This window comes from Rhinolophus sinicus, linkage group LG06 (assembly GCF_036562045.2).
Source record: "Rhinolophus sinicus isolate RSC01 linkage group LG06, ASM3656204v1, whole genome shotgun sequence".
Taxonomy (NCBI): Eukaryota; Metazoa; Chordata; class Mammalia; order Chiroptera; family Rhinolophidae; genus Rhinolophus; species Rhinolophus sinicus.
In genome coordinates this window covers 160,594,479-160,611,073 of record NC_133756.1, presented here as the reverse complement: position 1 = coordinate 160,611,073, position 16,595 = coordinate 160,594,479, and the positions used below count along the sequence as shown (strand labels likewise).

Below are 16,595 nucleotides of genomic sequence, written 5' to 3'. Positions count from 1 at the left end.
GCAGTTCGGTCACATCTTCAGGCTCCATTTCTAATTCTAGTTCTCTTGCTCTTTCCACCACATCTGCTCTTACTTCCTCTACTGAAGTCTTGAACCCCTCAAAGTCATCCAGAGGGTTGGAATCAAGTTCTTCCAACTCCTGTTGATGTTGATATTTTGACCTCTTCCCATGAATCACGAATGTTCTTAATGGCATTCAAAATGGTGAATCCTTTCCCGAAGGTTTTCAATATACTTTGCCCAGATCCACCAGACGAATCATTATCTATGGGAGCTACAGTCCTACAAAATGTATTTCTTAAATAATAAGACTTGAGAGTCGAAGTTACTCCTTGATCCAAGGGCTGCAGGAATGGACATTGTGTTAGCAGGCATGAAAACAAATCTCATTGTTCCGGAAGACAAAGCAACTTATAAAAGTCTCCTAGGGTCACAATCAAAAGACTGGGGAGCTAACTTGAAGAGGCTCCCAGGGGCAAAAGGCGGGGAAATTCGAATAATAACTACAATAGAAGCATTTGAAATGTTGCTTCCTGGCATAGTCATCGGTTTGGCTCAAATAAAATCTTATAAAAATTAAAAAATAATAACTACAATTAAGTGAAACCCTTCAAAATGCTAAAATCCATTATTTAATACTTGTTTTAAAGGTCACCATCGGAACATGCTAGGAAAATAACTTACTATTTTAAAAACTGGGAAATAAGAGGAAAGTATCAAGCAATTATTTTTGCCTTTCTTATACTCACCGTACCAGTGGGCCACCAAATAGTTGATGGGAGGAGTTTGGTTTCTTATAGATGTATTCCAGCTGGTAAATGAAGAAGAATTGGTGAACTTAGAATATCAGTTTGGTAACCCCTAGTAATGAAAGGATCCAGGCAATGGTCATCCATGGCTGCTAGCCTCACAAAAAAGAGAGACATACGATATTATGTCCCTTCTGATGGAAACACACACACACACACACACACACACACACACACACACACAAAGAATCCAATGAAGCTTCTAGATCTAATTTACAGGAAATACAGGGCATATGAACACGACAGTACAGGAATGCAATCACTGAAATCCAGACTACGGGAAACTTATAGAACTAAAATATGAAAAATAGGGCAGGCCAGGTGGCTCAGGGCAGTTGGATCTCCGTGCTCCTAACTCCGAAGGCTGCTGGTTCGATTCCCACATAGGCCATTGGGCTCTCAACCACAAGACTCCCCATTCGACTCCTTGACTCCTGCAAGGGATGGTGGGCTCTGCCCCCGGCAACTAAGATTGAACACGGCACCTTGAGTTGAGCTTCCGCTGAGCTCCCAGGTGGCTCAGTTGGTTGGAGCGTGTCCTCTCAACCACAAGCTTGCAGGCTTGACTCCCGCAAGGGATGGTGGGCTGTGCCCCCTGCAACTAACAACAGCAACTGGACCTGGAGCTGAGCTGCGCCCTCCACAACTAAGACTGAAAGGACAACAACTTGACTTGGAAAAAATCCTGGAAGTACACACTGTTCCCCAATAAAGTCCTGTTCCCCTTCCCCAGTAAAATCTTTTAAAAAACAAAAATATAAAAAATAAAATCCAACATCTACTCTTGAGTTAAAAACCCTTGTAGTATTTAACAAGACATATATAACATATTGAAAGGTGGCTTTATGATTATTGGTAAAGTAGCAAAACAGTTTCCCATGAAAGTTTCAGGAAAAAGAAAACGATGTCTATTGAAATCAGTAATATTTGAGATTGTTCTGATAATGCCAGAAAACCAATTACACGATGTAATGAGGAAGCAAAATTATCATTATTTGGAAGTCAGATGACTAATTCTGGAAGACTCAAGAATATTAAATGAAAACTATTAGGAGTAATAAAAAATTCAGTAGATATCTGGTTAAAAATTAATATGTAAGAATCAACAGCTTTCCTGAAAACTACGGCCTGCAGGCCAAATCCAGCCAACTGCCTGTTTTTGCAAATAAAGTTTTATTGGAACACAGCCATGTTCAGTCATTTACATATTGTCTATGGCTGTTTTTATGCTACAATGACAAAGTTGATCAATTGTGATGGAGACCATAAGAAAGGTTTGCCAAACTCTGTTATAGATAAGTAATAATCAGAAAAAATGGAAAAAAGATCTAATTTGTAATAGAAACAAATATAAGCTATATAGGAAAAAAACTTTAAAATATAATAATTTAGGTATTATTATACCTAGAAAGTTGTGAAGAAAACCTCACATCTGTGCAGAGACATAAAAAATGACATGAATAAATGGTAATATCTTATTCTTGATAGAAAACCAAAGCAACACTCTGTCAATGCCCTCCAGCCAAAGCCCACCAGGGACACATCTGTGACTGAACAAATGAGTTTATTACTCTTGCACTGTGGGGCATTTCAGTAAGAGGGTGTTAGAAAGGATTTATAGAATTTGGGCTTGTGTTAGGTGATTGGGAGGAAGGTTTAAGGAAGTGGGGCTTTTCTCTGGATTGGATACTGTCAGGAAGTGGGAGTTTTCTCTGATGGGCTAAAGTTAACAGATCTTAACTAAACAGAGGCTAAAGCTGTAATTGGTAAAGAAGCAACAGTCGGGCCACCCCAGTGGCTCAGGCGGCTCAGGCGGTTAGAGCTCCATGCTCCTAGTGCCGAGGGCTGCCGGTTCAATTCCCATATGGGCCAGTGCCAGATGGCTCAGTTGGTTGGAGTGCGTCCTCTCAACCACAAGGTTGCAGGCTTGACTCCAGCGGGGAATGGTGGGCTGTGCCCCTGCAACTAACAACAGCAACTGGACCTGGAGCTGAGCTGCGCCCTCCACAACTAAGACTGAAAGGACAACAACTTGACTTGGAAAAAATCCTGGAAGTACACACTGTTCCCCAATAAAGTCCTGTTCCCTTCCCCAGTAAAATCTTTTAAAAACAAAAATATAAAAATAAAATCCAACATCTACTCTTGAGTTAAAAACCCTTGTAGTATTTAACAAGACATATATAACATATTGAAAGGTGGCTTTATGATTATTGGTAAAGTAGCAAAACAGTTTCCCATGAAAGTTTCAGGAAAAAGAAAACGATGTCTATTGAAATCAGTAATATTTGAGATTGTTCTGATAATGCCAGAAAACCAATTACACGATGTAATGAGGAAGCAAAATTATCATTATTTGGAAGTCAGATGACTAATTCTGGAAGACTCAAGAATATTAAATGAAAACTATTAGGAGTAATAAAAAATTCAGTAGATATCTGGTTAAAAATTAATATGTAAGAATCAACAGCTTTCCTGAAAACTACGGCCTGCAGGCCAAATCCAGCCAACTGCCTGTTTTTGCAAATAAAGTTTTATTGGAACACAGCCATGTTCAGTCATTTACATATTGTCTATGGCTGTTTTTATGCTACAATGACAAAGTTGATCAATTGTGATGGAGACCATAAGAAAGGTTTGCCAAACTCTGTTATAGATAAGTAATAATCAGAAAAAATGGAAAAAAGATCTAATTTGTAATAGAAACAAATATAAGCTATATAGGAAAAAAACTTTAAAATATAATAATTTAGGTATTATTATACCTAGAAAGTTGTGAAGAAAACCTCACATCTGTGCAGAGACATAAAAAATGACATGAATAAATGGTAATATCTTATTCTTGATAGAAAACCAAAGCAACACTCTGTCAATGCCCTCCAGCCAAAGCCCACCAGGGACACATCTGTGACTGAACAAATGAGTTTATTACTCTTGCACTGTGGGGCATTTCAGTAAGAGGGTGTTAGAAAGGATTTATAGAATTTGGGCTTGTGTTAGGTGATTGGGAGGAAGGTTTAAGGAAGTGGGGCTTTTCTCTGGATTGGATACTGTCAGGAAGTGGGAGTTTTCTCTGATGGGCTAAAGTTAACAGATCTTAACTAAACAGAGGCTAAAGCTGTAATTGGTAAAGAAGCAACAGTCGGGCCACCCCAGTGGCTCAGGTGGCTCAGGCGGTTAGAGCTCCATGCTCCTAGTGCCGAGGGCTGCCGGTTCAATTCCCATATGGGCCAGTGCCAGATGGCTCAGTTGGTTGGAGTGCGTCCTCTCAACCACAAGGTTGCCAGTTTGACTCCAGCGGGGAAAGGTGGGCTGTGCCCCCTTCAACTAGCAATGGCAACCGGACCTGCAGCTGGGCTGTGCCTTCCGCAACTAAGATTTTGAAAGGACAACAACTTGACTTGGAAAAAGTCCTGGAAGTACACAGTTCCCCAATAAATAAAAGTCCTGTTCCCCTTCCCCACAGCCCCCCAAAATAGCAACAGTCACTTATAGAGGGCTGTTTCATCATTTTTGTAGGTTGGACAATGTTCGTGTCTTTGTCCACATTCCCACGATTACAGAGTGATCTTGTTTTTGTCTTGATCCCTTATGTCGGAGTGACCTTGTCTGATGATGTTCTGTGAAATTGTTCATGTTCAACAGAACACCAAGTCCACTTTCTGGACGTCTGGGGATGTTTTTCTCTTTTTCAAATCTAAGAATTAAATGCAATTTTAATCTGAATTACCAGTTTGTAGGTGTTTGTTTTATGAGACAACTTGACAAAACATACCTAAGTTGGGTATCTGAATAAACATTAGAGATAAACCAAAAAAGTATTGTGAAAACAACAAAAGTTGATAAATTTGACTACACAAATTTATCTTTTGTGTTAATAAAAATAGACTATACACAGGTTTGGGAGACAAACCACAAATTCGGATAATGTATCTTCCATGCATTTGAAGAAGGGTTGATTGATGTCCCTAGTAAAATTAAAAACTCCCTATCAGTCAATATAAAAAGTGTACATTTCGGAAAACAAATGTACTGCTCAACACCTGAAACTAATATCATATTGTATGTGAACTGCATTTGGGGGGAAAAAATGTTACTTAAAAAAAAAAGTACCATTGAAAATTTTCAAGAAAAAAAAAAGCTGGACTTGAACACAGGGAGGTGGAGCTTGCAGAAGAGCGTCAGGGAAGTACTACGCTTCCCAGGAGATTGAGTTGACTGCCCACGGCCTCCCGACAGGCTTCGCGCGGCTTACGCGCCAGCTTCGGCCTCGGCCAGCGAGCCGCGGAATCGCAGCGGAGGATGGAGAGCAGCGACGAGGAAGACGTGGTGAAGCACCGCGTCCACCTGCGCCTCGTCACTCTGCGCAACACCGCCCCCGTCACGCTGCACCTTCTGCCCTGTGAAATCCCGGTTAACCGGCCCGCCCCCGTGGAGCGCTTCTTTACTCCGGCCATCCGCCAGGGTCCGCGAGGTGAGCGATCGCGGCCGGACTACGGCTCCCGGCAGCCCCCGCGCCGGCGCCGCACTCCCGTCGGCGTGGAGGGGCGCGAGGGCTCCTGGGGATCATGGTCCACCGGAGGCAGCTGGAGGGCCGCTACCGGGTTTGCCCCGCAGGGCCTGGCTCAGGCCTTCACTGAGGCCCTGCGCCTGCCTCCTCCAGGACTTGAAGTGTCGTTTCGGGGCCGCAGCCTACGGGGCGAGGAGGTGGAGGTGCCGCCCAGCCTCGTGGGATACGTGATGAGGATGGAAGAGAAGGGAGAGGTGTTGGGGAAACAGGACTTCGCCGAGGGTTCAGAGAATGAAGAGGAGCAGGAGCTGCTGGAACCCCCCGAGGCGCTGGAGCGGGACTTCGTGAGCACAGGGGAATCGAGTTGGCCGGAGGTGCGGGTGGGAGCAGCGGCCCCCATGCTGAGTCGGACCTCTTCCCCAGGACCGCTTCATCGGAGCCTCTGCCAGTTTCAGCCGCTTCACCGTGTGGGGCCTGGAGACCATCCCTGGCCCGGATGCCAAAGTGCGTGCGGCCCTAACCTGGCCCAGCCTTGCTGCAGCGGTGAGTAGATAGATGTGCCCTCTTCCTCCCAGACCCCATGCATTCCCCCGCTCTGGCTTCAGTTATTTCCTGGGTTGCCCAGCAATTGCCTGAGTGGATTTGGGGCTTTAGGGCTGGGGAGCACAATGGGACAGATGGAGCTTGGGTCTGACAGGAGGGTTAGACTGGGCAAGGGCAGTGTGGCTTCCCCACCATTCTTCTCTGGCCTGGAAGGGGGTGTTATTCAAAGCAGCAGGTTCCTCCCCCAGCATGTGGGCCACCCAGCCACTCCATCTTAGAAATCCAATAGGAAGTAACCCCTGTTGCAGATTCACGCACCGGTGCAGGACGACTGAGAACCAGAGCTCACAGTTGAAAGCCACCAATCCTTTCACCCCAGTAAACCAGCTCTTCACTTTGGAGCCACTGATTTCATCACTCCAATAAACAAGCTCTTCACAGCACCCGTGAGTCTGCCCATATTTGGGGCCCCTAAGCCGGCACTGCCCCATCTCCCACAAGAACCTTTTCTGGCTCTGGCCTGGAGAAACAGTTTATTGCCAGGGGGTGGTAGGGGCAAGAGAGACCCCAGAATTTTGCAGCCAGTACCCCTCCCGCCCCCCGACCCAACTCCTATTTTACAAAAGAAATTTTTACAGCCACCCTCTGTACAAAGTTCCCCCCCCCCCCCCAACACTGTACACAGCTGCCTGGCTCCCTCCAGTCCCTGGTTCACGGCAGGCCTGGGCCTGCAGCCAGCTGACCTTAGAGCTGACCAGAGCCCTGAGCTCACTTTGGTGCTGGGTACCAGCCGGCCCCTACCAGGCCCATCCTCTTCTCGCGGACCTGTCCTCAGCCTGGTCCGTCTCCCTTGGTGTCCCTCTCGGGAGCCCTGGTGGGGGCAGGGTGGGCTGTCAGCCCCAGTTCTGCCAGCTTTGTTGGCACTACCACGGGCAGTACGTGGTCACCACTTCCCCCTCTTGCTCCAGTCCTTGGGAGTGAAGTGCAGACACTTGGAGTCGATGCGGAGTAGCCGCTTGAGCATAGCCCGTTCGTGTCCATCCACGATGTCCTCCGACAGTGTGAGGATATACTGGCCCTGGGCAGATGGGACCAGGCAGGTCAGCACATGTGGGGCCTGCACTACGCCCCTCCCCACACCGGTCTCCCCTGCCTGCCTCCCTACCTTGTAGTAGTTGATGAGGTTGAGGTACTGCAGAGTGGAGATGACATCCTCCTTCTTGATGCTGGTGATTTCGCTGATCTCGCTGTGGGAGGGCAAAGATCAGGTCCCCTGGGGGCCTTCTCCGCCCCAGGCCCCCAGGAGCCCCAGGAATGAGCATGCCATGCACCCCCAGGTAGGTGGGGCCAGGCTCACTTGATGGTGATCTGCGGCCTCTCCCCGCTCTCTGACTTCAGCCCCATCAGGATCTCCAGAATAGTCTGGGACCAGTAGCTTCGGTAGGATAAGAGGCCAAGATCCGACAGGGGCTTCTCAGGAGTCCCCGTTTTCCCTTCCACTTTGGAGAGTTCGTAGCCTAAAGCAGTGGAGAGGGAGCAGGTGGGTAAGCACTCGCAGCTTCCTATAACCAGTGTTGAAGAGCACAGGTTAGAGGCAGACTGCCTGCTTCTCATCCTGGCCCTGCCATGTGGTGGTCCTGTGTGTCCTGGGGTATGTGGCTTGTCTGCTCTGTGTCTGCTTCCCCATAAAGGACTAACGAACATTCACTCACCTGTGTGCTCAGTTCAAGTGGAGGGTGCAGAGGGCATTGAAAGGGGTGCTCAGGAGCCAGTGAGGGCTTAGGGGCGGGGGAGGGAGAGAAAATGGCTTAAAGAAAGTGCCCATTTTTCTGTCGTCCCACTCTCTCTGTACCTGGGAGGAGGAAAAGTGGGCAAACCCCACCCCTAGTCCAGGCCTGAGATGCTTGGATTCTCAGTCAAATCAGTCCCCGTGGCCTGAGGAATGTCAGCAGCTCTAAGACCAGGCCGGCCTGACCAGTGGTTGTCAGACCATAAGGAGAGGAGTGCCAGAGGGCTTCCCATCAGAGGGGAGCCTTTCCTTAGCATGTAACTGGCCTCTCCGGCAGCTCTTTCCCGCCCACTCTGAGTGCTCTGCCCTCCTCACCCGCTGACCACTGGGCACTGGCAGGCAGTTCCTGGTGAGACCTCAGGCCCTGCAACCATGTGGCCTCAAGTTGCTTGTGCAGAGCCTTTGTTCTCTCCATCAGAGCCCTCGGATGTCTCCACTACCAGAAGCCCTTCCTCACCCTGTCATAACCAGCCTCGTGTTGGACCAGAGCCCTTTGTGCTGTCCTCTCCTTGGTGCACCTTTATCAGCCCTTCATGCCTGATCTCATGACCTCCACCAAGCAACCCAGTGGTCAGGACAGAAAAGGCTGTACTTTGGAGAGAGGAAGCACAGAAAGGGGACACACTGGGTTCCTACTCAGCCTTGTTGGGTCTGCAATGCATGTGGAGTCCTGACAGATCAACCAGAGACCACACTGCCCTCAGCCATAGGGAACTCCTAGCCCCCCCAGGGAACAGCTGCCCACCCTGTCTGCCAAACTGAGCACACTTCCTTGGTGGCCCCGCCTGCATCCCATCTCCACTGAGGTCTGAGCCCGAAGGCTTAGACTGAGTTTCTTGAAGCATCTGCCTGCTTAGCAGGCTGAGGGCTTCCTGAAGATGTGAGCCCTATCTTGACATCATTCTATCCATAAAATTTCTCAAATGGATGACCATGACCTTGATCGAGACAAGCCTCTGTGTCTTCACCAGACAAACAGCGACGGATCCCTCCCTGTGTTCAGGTTGGCTTGGTTAGCCCCGTGAGGGGCAAGTGAATGGAGGCTGGGAAGCAGAAGGGGGCTTTGGAGGTGAGGGGACACTGAAGAGTTCATGAAGGATGAGGAGCACAGTCCTTTGTGGGCTTTAAGAGACTGACCAGACAATGCGAGGAGCGGGGGCCAAATCCACGCAAGTCAGCGCTTATATCTGTTTGCTGAGTTAACAGCATTTTGAACATCTACGGTTAGGGGACAAGTGGGGAAATGAACCACTGAGCTTTGCCCAGGAACTTGTATGACATCAGAGTACCAGAGGGGTGAGTAACAGTGGCTGGCTCAGCTTGTGCCCAAGGCCCTGGGCAGGAGCAGATGAATCCAATTTGGGAAAAGTTGGGTGGTGCTTAGAACCTTGGCCAAGGAACAGTGAGGGACTGAGAACCTAGTCCAGATAAGCAGGGCAGTCACCCTGAGAATGGAAGGACCTTGGGAGAGTCTCATCCTGGTTTCTGGCCGGCTCCCCTGGTGACAGGGCTGCACAGCCAGAGCCGAGATCCCAGCAAGCCAGCACGTCTGCGTGTGAGGCACCGGCAGGGACTGCCAGCACCCACCCCGAGCCCATCTGGGAGCACAGGTACTCACTGAATTCAATCAGCAGCTTGCCGTAGCCCCGGCGCTGGTAGGGAGGCAGGGTCAAGATGCAAGCCACGTTGTAGTCCTCTGTCGACTCCTTTTCCTGGAAAAGGGTCAGGTGAGTGTGAGAGAAGGGACCTGGTTCAGGCCGGAGCTGAGGGGCAGGCCCGGTAAGCGCTCACCTTGGAGAAGTAGCCCACAATGTGGAAGCCCTTGCAGTCGTACTCCGTCATGACGTAGAAGAGGAAGGGGTCTGTGTCATAGTATAGTGTCTTGTGGTCGAGGAAACACTTGGCCAGAAGACACAGGTTCTGGGAGTAACTCTGCAAAGGAAAAGGCCTGTCATAACTGGGGACCCCTCGAGCATGGCTACTGGGCCAGGGTCAACCAGGAGCTGCTTTGTACCCCAGGCTGATAGGTGATAAGCCTTCTTCCCTAGGGCCTGACCCATTGCACGGCAGGGCTGCTTCTCAGGGCTGAAGAGCCCATGTACCAGCCCTACTGGACAACCCGCTTCCCGATGAGCTGGGCTGGTGTACCCCTGCTCCCATGCCTCCACCTAAATCTGGCCTGGGGGACATCCACTGTCCTCTGCTATTGTTAACAACAATCAAAAAACTGCTGTCCCGAAGGAGAAAGATTGATGAAGGCTTATGAGAGAAGTCTGCCCACGTGACAGTCTTAGGACTCTGGCTGTGAAAAAACACAACACGGTCACACGTCTTGGAAACTGATCTAGTAGTCTACAACTGAGGTGAGAAATTCTGGAATTTAACAAATTAGCAGCCTTATGAGTTCCCCCAGGAGAATTATTTTTGCTCCTTTACCTCTAAACACAATTGTTCCTGCACCAGACATGGCTCCTTAACCACCTGCTGGGCACTGTCACTTGGATGCCCAAGTCCCCACTTATAATACAGAACCAACAGTTAAAGCAGCGTCTTCCTCTCAAGCTCCCCCAGCACCCAAGCCAGAGCGCTCCCCCACCAGTCAAGATGCCTGCCTCTCCCCCAGCACCCTCTGGACCCCAGGAATGAGGAAAGTCTCTCTTAAGGGTCCCTCCAAGTTACTCCTTCCTCTCCACAGCCATAGACTAAGTCAGGTTTGAAGCCCCAAGCCTCTGGTGTTCCCAGCTCCTCTCCAACTGCCATTCCCACCCTCCACTTCAGCTCTGTCCCTTGTAACAGCCTTGCCTCTTTCTCTCTGCCCTTCAGCCAGAAGGGTCTTTGCCTGTCACACCACCTGTACATCCACGCCTGCCCTTCAGGACCCCACTGCTTGGGACTCCCTTGCCCACCTTGTTCTTTTATGTCAAGGCTCGTAAGTCACCTCCTCTGTGAAGCTTTGATGACTAGCTCCTCTGGGTCCTAACAACTTACCCTTTGTTTCATGACATTTATCACACTGGAATCTAAGTGGCTGTTGACATGTCGATTTTCCCTATGGACTGTGAGCTCTCAGAGAGCAGAGATTTTATCTAATTCCTGGTTGTCTATACCTCCCAGCACCTGCCCTACAGCAAGAACTCAATAAAAATGGGTTAACTGATCTGTTGGTCAGACTGTTCAGTGTTTTCCTGAATAGGAAAAAAGTGCTCATTTGACTCCCCCGAACCCCAGCTCCAAGATTTCCCTACTGTCCTTCAGCCACTGACCTTGTTCTTGCGTCCATCGATCTCAAAAAAGGAGATGGTGCCCTTGCGGTAAATCTCATTGCCTGGAGGATGTCGCAGGTCACACTTGGTCTGAGGAAGAGAGAAAGGTCAGGGATGGGACAGGGTGGGGGTGCTAGGAGGGTGGCCTCCTGGGACCCCTCATACCAAGTGGCGCTGCAGACACTTGAGGCTACGGCCATACTTGAGACAGAACTCGCAGAGATAGAGGACAGGCAACGTGGTGAGCTCCTGTGGGTACGGGGAGAAGTACCACGGCTTGAGGCGGTGCCGGCCCAGCTCGATGCACTCAATGTTCTTCATCCGGGTGACGATGTCGTCGTGGCTCCGGTCGGACACCAGGCTCCCAGTCATGCGCGGAGCTGATGGAATTCCATCTGAGCTGTCCTGGGAGTCCTGCTCAGGGCCAGTGGAAGACACTGCGTTACAGGAAACACTACAGCTCCACCACACGTTTCCTTGTTCAAGCCTAACCTACCAGGGAAGTACTATAGTTCCCGCTTTCCAGATAAAGAATGCAAGACGTGGGAAGTTTTCATTCAAAACTTGGGAAAGATGACCCAATGACCAATCTGAACCAGCTCTGCCTGGCTCCCAATCCCACCAACACCATGGCTGCCCAACACTCATTTATTTTTAAACTGGCTACTAAACTTGCCACCCTGCCCATCTCTCCTTTTCATCCAGCTTCCCTCTTCCCCAGACCTACCTCATCAGTGCCCAAGCAATTCGATTTTCGCTTCCGTCCTGGCTGCGCTGCCACTGCCCTACGGGCTGATCCATTCTGTAGGTGAGATGATAGGAACAGAAGGGGTGGCTGTGAGATGAGTCTGAAAGGAGCTACCGGGAGGTAGAAGAAAGAAAGAGATGGTTTGGAGGACTCACCTGGGGAAAAACTGAGGCTGGGGCTGTCTCGCTGGGCACTGGAGTTGCTGGTGAAACCACCTCCACCTTCCGTTTCTGCAGAGAGAAACCAAGAAAGGTGGGTCAGAAGGTAGAGAAGGTGGGACCTGAGAGGAAAGCAAGGTCCCTGGAATTGCTGAGGGTACCGTTGAGCGGTGGTTGGGCTGCAGGCAGGAGCTGGAGGAGAGCGGCTGGTCGGGCTCGCCACCGGGAATGGCCTCCCGCTCCTTGGGCAGGTTGAAGCGGAGTGTGATCTGGACCGGGATTGGCAAGGTCTTCCCGCTGGCCTGGGTGGAGGCCGGCTGTAGAGATAGGTCCAGGGTCTTCCTCTGGGGTGGGGATGGTGGTGGGATGGGGAAGGGGAATAGGGGCTCCTCAGCATGGAGTGATCAAACCCCACCCGCTGCCCTCTCAAGGACACAGGAATAGCCGCTGGACTCTAGAAGCTACATCTGCAGCTTGGCCCCCATCCTTTACAAGCTGAAGCCAGGGTGGGAGGGTGTGGCCCGGTCCAGCCCATCCAGGAGCCACTGAGGCCAAAAGATGAGAGAAGTAGGAGGCAGGACAGAAGAGGTGAAGTAGGGGACCTACTCACCACCTCTCTCTCTGGAGAGCCGGGGCGGGACCCAGGAAGTCCGTTCTTGGTGGGGGTCTTGGCCTCTTTCTTGGGGAATTGGATCTTCTTCAGGTCCAGCCTTTCGTGGGTCACCCATTCATCCAGGCGTTTGTTGACTGCAGCAGTGGGGATGTCTCAGGAAGCAATGCCAGAGACTGCCTCCCAACCCTACCCTGCAGCCCCTCCTCACCCTGGCCCAGCACTCACAGTCAATGTAATGGACGTAGAAAAGCTTCCGGCCACTAATGTCCTTCACGCTCAGGATCTCGGCCAGGGCTGTGGGAACAGCATAGGCAGGGGCGTTAGACCCGCCAGGCCATGAGGCTCCACCTTCCTACGACCTGAACTCCACCCCCAGGCCTGATCTCTAAGCCCCAGCACTTGGAAGCTCTCGCCCAAGCCCCCTTTAGTCACCCAGTGCCAACCCCTCTCCAAGCCCCGCCCTGTCCATCTCGGAGTGGCTAAAAGCCACGCCCCTCCTGAGTATCTGCGCCCCGCCTGCCCCCAGAATTCTCGAAGCCCCTCCCCCTCCCAAGGGTTCGGTTGACTCCCGCCCCTCGCCCTCAGGTTCTTAGCCCCGCCCCCCGACGTCACTCACGCCACTCATCTTCGTTGTCCTGGTTCCGCCGCAGCACCGGCAGGCGGCAACCTTCGATTATCTCCCCCTGGGGAGACAGCGCGGCGCCAGGGTCGGCTACTGGGGGGCCTCGGGCTCTACCCACCTCCCCTGGCTCCCTCCGCCCCGCCCCGGGCACCGGACTCACCACCTCCGCCATCTTCCCTCCCTCCACTGACACTTCCGGCCCCTCTGGGAGACGTCACTTCCGGGACTGAGTGTGCAGTAGGCCCGGACCTCCGGACAACGCCTTAGAAAAGACCCTTGAAATACACCGCCGCCCAGCTGGAAGCGGGGAGCCGACCCGTTTGGGGGGCGGGGGAATAGGGTGTTTTAAGTCTCGGGTTGGGTCCTGGGAGGAATCTCCACAACGTGCACAACAATTGGAGGAAAGCTGAGTCTGTCACGTGACGCCCACCGGTGCGACGCCGGTCACGTGGACGCAGCGCGCGTCACGTGGGGGTAGTGTTTGTGCTTTGGGGGTGGCGAGATTCCGGCGTCTCTAAGTGGCGGTGGGAGAGGTCACTCGCTGTGACCCGCGAGTGCTCAGTGGGGGGGGGCGGGTCTGGAGAAGTGGGCGGGACTATGAAGGGAGTTCAATGCCTGGCCAAGTTTGTGGATTTCATTCGTTAAGGATGGGGACTCACGGAAGGTTTCTAGGTTGTTTTCTATATTAGGTTTCTAATTATAAAAGTAATACAACATTATTCATTCATACATTGAACAAATGTTTAATAATCTAACGTGTGCCAGGCACTGTTCTAGGATCCTGGAATACATCAGTGAATAAAATAGGACCCTGCTCTCATAGAGCTTACACTGGGTTTATATAACAAACAGTAAATATATTAAAAAGTAAATTACTTAGTTTATTAAAAAGTGATTGGAGAAACCAAAAAGAATGCACAAGGTAAAGGAGATGGGCAGGTAGGTTGCAATTTTAAATAGGGTGCTGAGGGCAGGACTGCTGGAAATGTATATGCTTCAGGAAAGGTTTAGAGAGGGAACAACAGAAGAGCCTTGCAAATACTTGGGGGTGAGGGGGAGGTGGGGCGGAATACTGTTTCAGAAACCTAGACCACAGTAGGGGGAGAAAATAACCTCAGATCATCATGAGGGACATGCCCACCATGAACATCTTGGTAGAAGATCCTGTAAACCAGGAGTGGGCAAACTAAGGCCTGCAGGCCAAATCCAACCTTTGCTAGTTTTCCTACAGCCAGTGAGCTAAGAATGGTTTTGTATTTTTTAATGGTTAAGAAAACAAAAGAATATTTCACAACAAATAAAAATTACAAAATTCAAAGTTCAGTGTCCACAAATAGTTGTATTGGAGTGTAGCCATACTTTTGATTCATTTACTTTTTGTCTATGACTGCTTTCACACTAAAATGGAATAATTGTGTCTGAAATACAAAGCCTAAAATACTTATTATCTGGCCCTTTACAGAGAATGTTGGCCACCCCCTGCTCTATAAACTGTTGTGCTATCTTTTGAATACAAAAATAGGTTTTTCTTGTATATACTGTTTTGTGACCAGCTTTTTCACTTAGCAACATAAATTGAACACTAGTCATTAAATATTCTATAGCACTGTTTTAATGGCTACATAGTGTTTCGTTATTTAGATGCACCTTAGGTGCCATAACCAGTTGCCTGTTAGCTATTAGTTTTTTCTTTGTTTTTTTTTTTTTTTTTAAGATTTTATTGGGGAAGGGGAACAGGACTTTATTGGGGGAACAGTGTGTACTTCCAGGGCTTTTTCCAAGTCAAGTTGTCCTTTCAATCTTAGTTGTGGAGGGCACAGTTCAGCTCCAGGTCCAGTTGCCGTTGTTAGTTGCAGGGGGCACAGCCCACCATCCCTTGTGGGAGTCGAACCGGCAGCCTTATGGTTGAGAGCCCACTGGCCCATGTGGGAATTGAATCGGCAGCCTTTGGCGTTAGGAGCACGGAGCTCCAACCGCCTGAGCCACCGGGCAGGCTACATCTGTATGTATGCATGTATGTATGTATGTATGTTTTAAGAGGAATATTGGGAAACACTGTTTTTCCAGAACCCATCAGCTTCAAGTTAAGTCGTTTTCAATGCAGTTGTGGAGGGCGCAGCTCACTGGTCCATGTGGGAATTGAACCAGCGAACGTTGGTGTTATGAGCACTGTGCTCTAACCAACTGAGCCAACTGGCCGCCCCTCTTCAATCCATTTTGAGTTAGTTTTTGTATATGGTGTTAGTAAGGGTCCAACTTCATTCCTTTGCTTGTGGCTAACCAGGTTTCCCAGCACCATTTGTTGAAAAGACTGTCCTTTCTTCATTGAACAGTCTTGGCACTCTTGCCAAAAATCATTCAACCATGTATGTGAGGGTTTATTTTTGGGCTCTCTATTCTGTTTCATTGGTCTATATGTCTATCTTTATGCCAGTACCACGTTGTTTTGATTACTGTAGCTTTGTAGTAAGTTTTGAAATCGGGAAGTGTGACTCCTCCAACTTTGTTCTTCTTTTTCAAGATTGTTTTGGTTATTCAGGGTCCCTCAAGGTTCCATATGTACTTAAGAATGAATTTTTCTATTTCTGTAAAAAGAGAATTGAGATTTTTTTGACATGAGAGAATATGTAAGATGATTGAGGTTAAGTTAAAACCCTGTAGTCCTAAATTTGAAAAGGAGATATGAGTATGAATTCCTGGTGCATTTCATATAAAAATATACGTACTCGTATATATTGCCTAACTGTTCACTGAAAAGGTCCATAATGATTGACCCACTAGCAATAAGTATCCCTAGAACTCAGACTGTGGTCTCTAAATACCATTTCCCACTAAAAGGAATCAGAATTCCTCAGAAAGCTGTCTGATTCCAGATCTTGGACACTATTGGAATTGTGTCAAGAGGACCGAAGAACAAAATTCAGAAGGTTTCCAGTGGCCAAGGATGGAACAATTTGAACTTCAATAAGAATAATTAAAACAGATTAAAGCATATCAAGTGTTTAAATCCATGCATTAAGATTTTTTTTAAAAAATGCATGGATTAAATTTTGGAGGATGCTAGAGAACTAAGGCATTATTTTGAAAATTGATAATGGGAAATTCTATACCCTAATAAATCACTTTTAGGTATATACTGAAGAAAACTCCTGGATACATGTGCAACAGGAGACATTCAAAGGAATGTTCTTAACCACACTGCTTGTAATAGTGAAAACTGGAAGTCCAAATGGCCATCCGCAGGATGAATAAATAAATAACCTGTGGTGTATTTACACAACAGAATAGTATGTAGCAGTAAAAAGTGAATGAACTATGAAACAGATAAACCTTAGTAATATGTCGAGTGAGAAAAGCAAATAACAAAAAACAAGATACTCTCTTCGTAGAAGTTCAAAACTAAGTGAAACCAAGCAACATATTTGTGTAGCCATGTATATGAGTAAATTTTTTTCTTAAAATAAAAAAAGTCAAGGGAATAACAAATAGAGAATTCTAGATGGTGCCCTGGACACCGGGATGAAGGAATGGACAGATGTG

General features: G+C 48.8%; 2 protein-coding genes across 6 annotated transcripts; one reads left to right on the top strand and one right to left on the bottom strand.

Moving 5' to 3' along the window:
• The first annotated feature begins 5,041 nt into the window (after positions 1 to 5,041).
• Positions 5,042 to 6,305, top strand: RNASEH2C (ribonuclease H2 subunit C). Its single transcript, XM_019737775.2, has 4 exons — positions 5,042 to 5,283; positions 5,473 to 5,663; positions 5,743 to 5,862; positions 6,171 to 6,305. The coding sequence occupies exons 1-4, from the start codon at positions 5,112 to 5,114 to the stop codon at positions 6,195 to 6,197; spliced, it is 510 nt and encodes a 169-aa protein (XP_019593334.2). The 5' UTR covers positions 5,042 to 5,111; the 3' UTR covers positions 6,198 to 6,305.
• Positions 6,306 to 6,378: 73 nt separating this feature from the next.
• Positions 6,379 to 13,419, bottom strand: KAT5 (lysine acetyltransferase 5). 5 transcript variants are annotated; one of them, XM_019737769.2, is made up of 14 exons: positions 13,216 to 13,419; positions 13,050 to 13,116; positions 12,659 to 12,727; positions 12,431 to 12,567; positions 11,982 to 12,164; positions 11,818 to 11,892; positions 11,642 to 11,716; positions 11,080 to 11,328; positions 10,915 to 11,004; positions 9,443 to 9,583; positions 9,270 to 9,363; positions 7,220 to 7,379; positions 7,028 to 7,109; positions 6,379 to 6,940 (listed from the first exon to the last, which is right to left on the bottom strand). In XM_019737769.2, the coding sequence occupies exons 1-14, from the start codon at positions 13,225 to 13,227 to the stop codon at positions 6,806 to 6,808; spliced, it is 1,569 nt and encodes a 522-aa protein (XP_019593328.1). In that variant the 5' UTR covers positions 13,228 to 13,419; the 3' UTR covers positions 6,379 to 6,805. The 5 variants fall into 5 exon arrangements, with proteins under 5 accessions (XP_019593328.1, XP_019593331.1, XP_019593333.1 ...); XM_019737772.2 differs by having other exon boundaries at positions 11,982 to 12,137; positions 13,216 to 13,415; XM_019737774.2 differs by lacking the exon at positions 11,982 to 12,164 and having other exon boundaries at positions 13,216 to 13,415.
• Between the last annotated feature and the right edge of the window lie 3,176 nt (positions 13,420 to 16,595).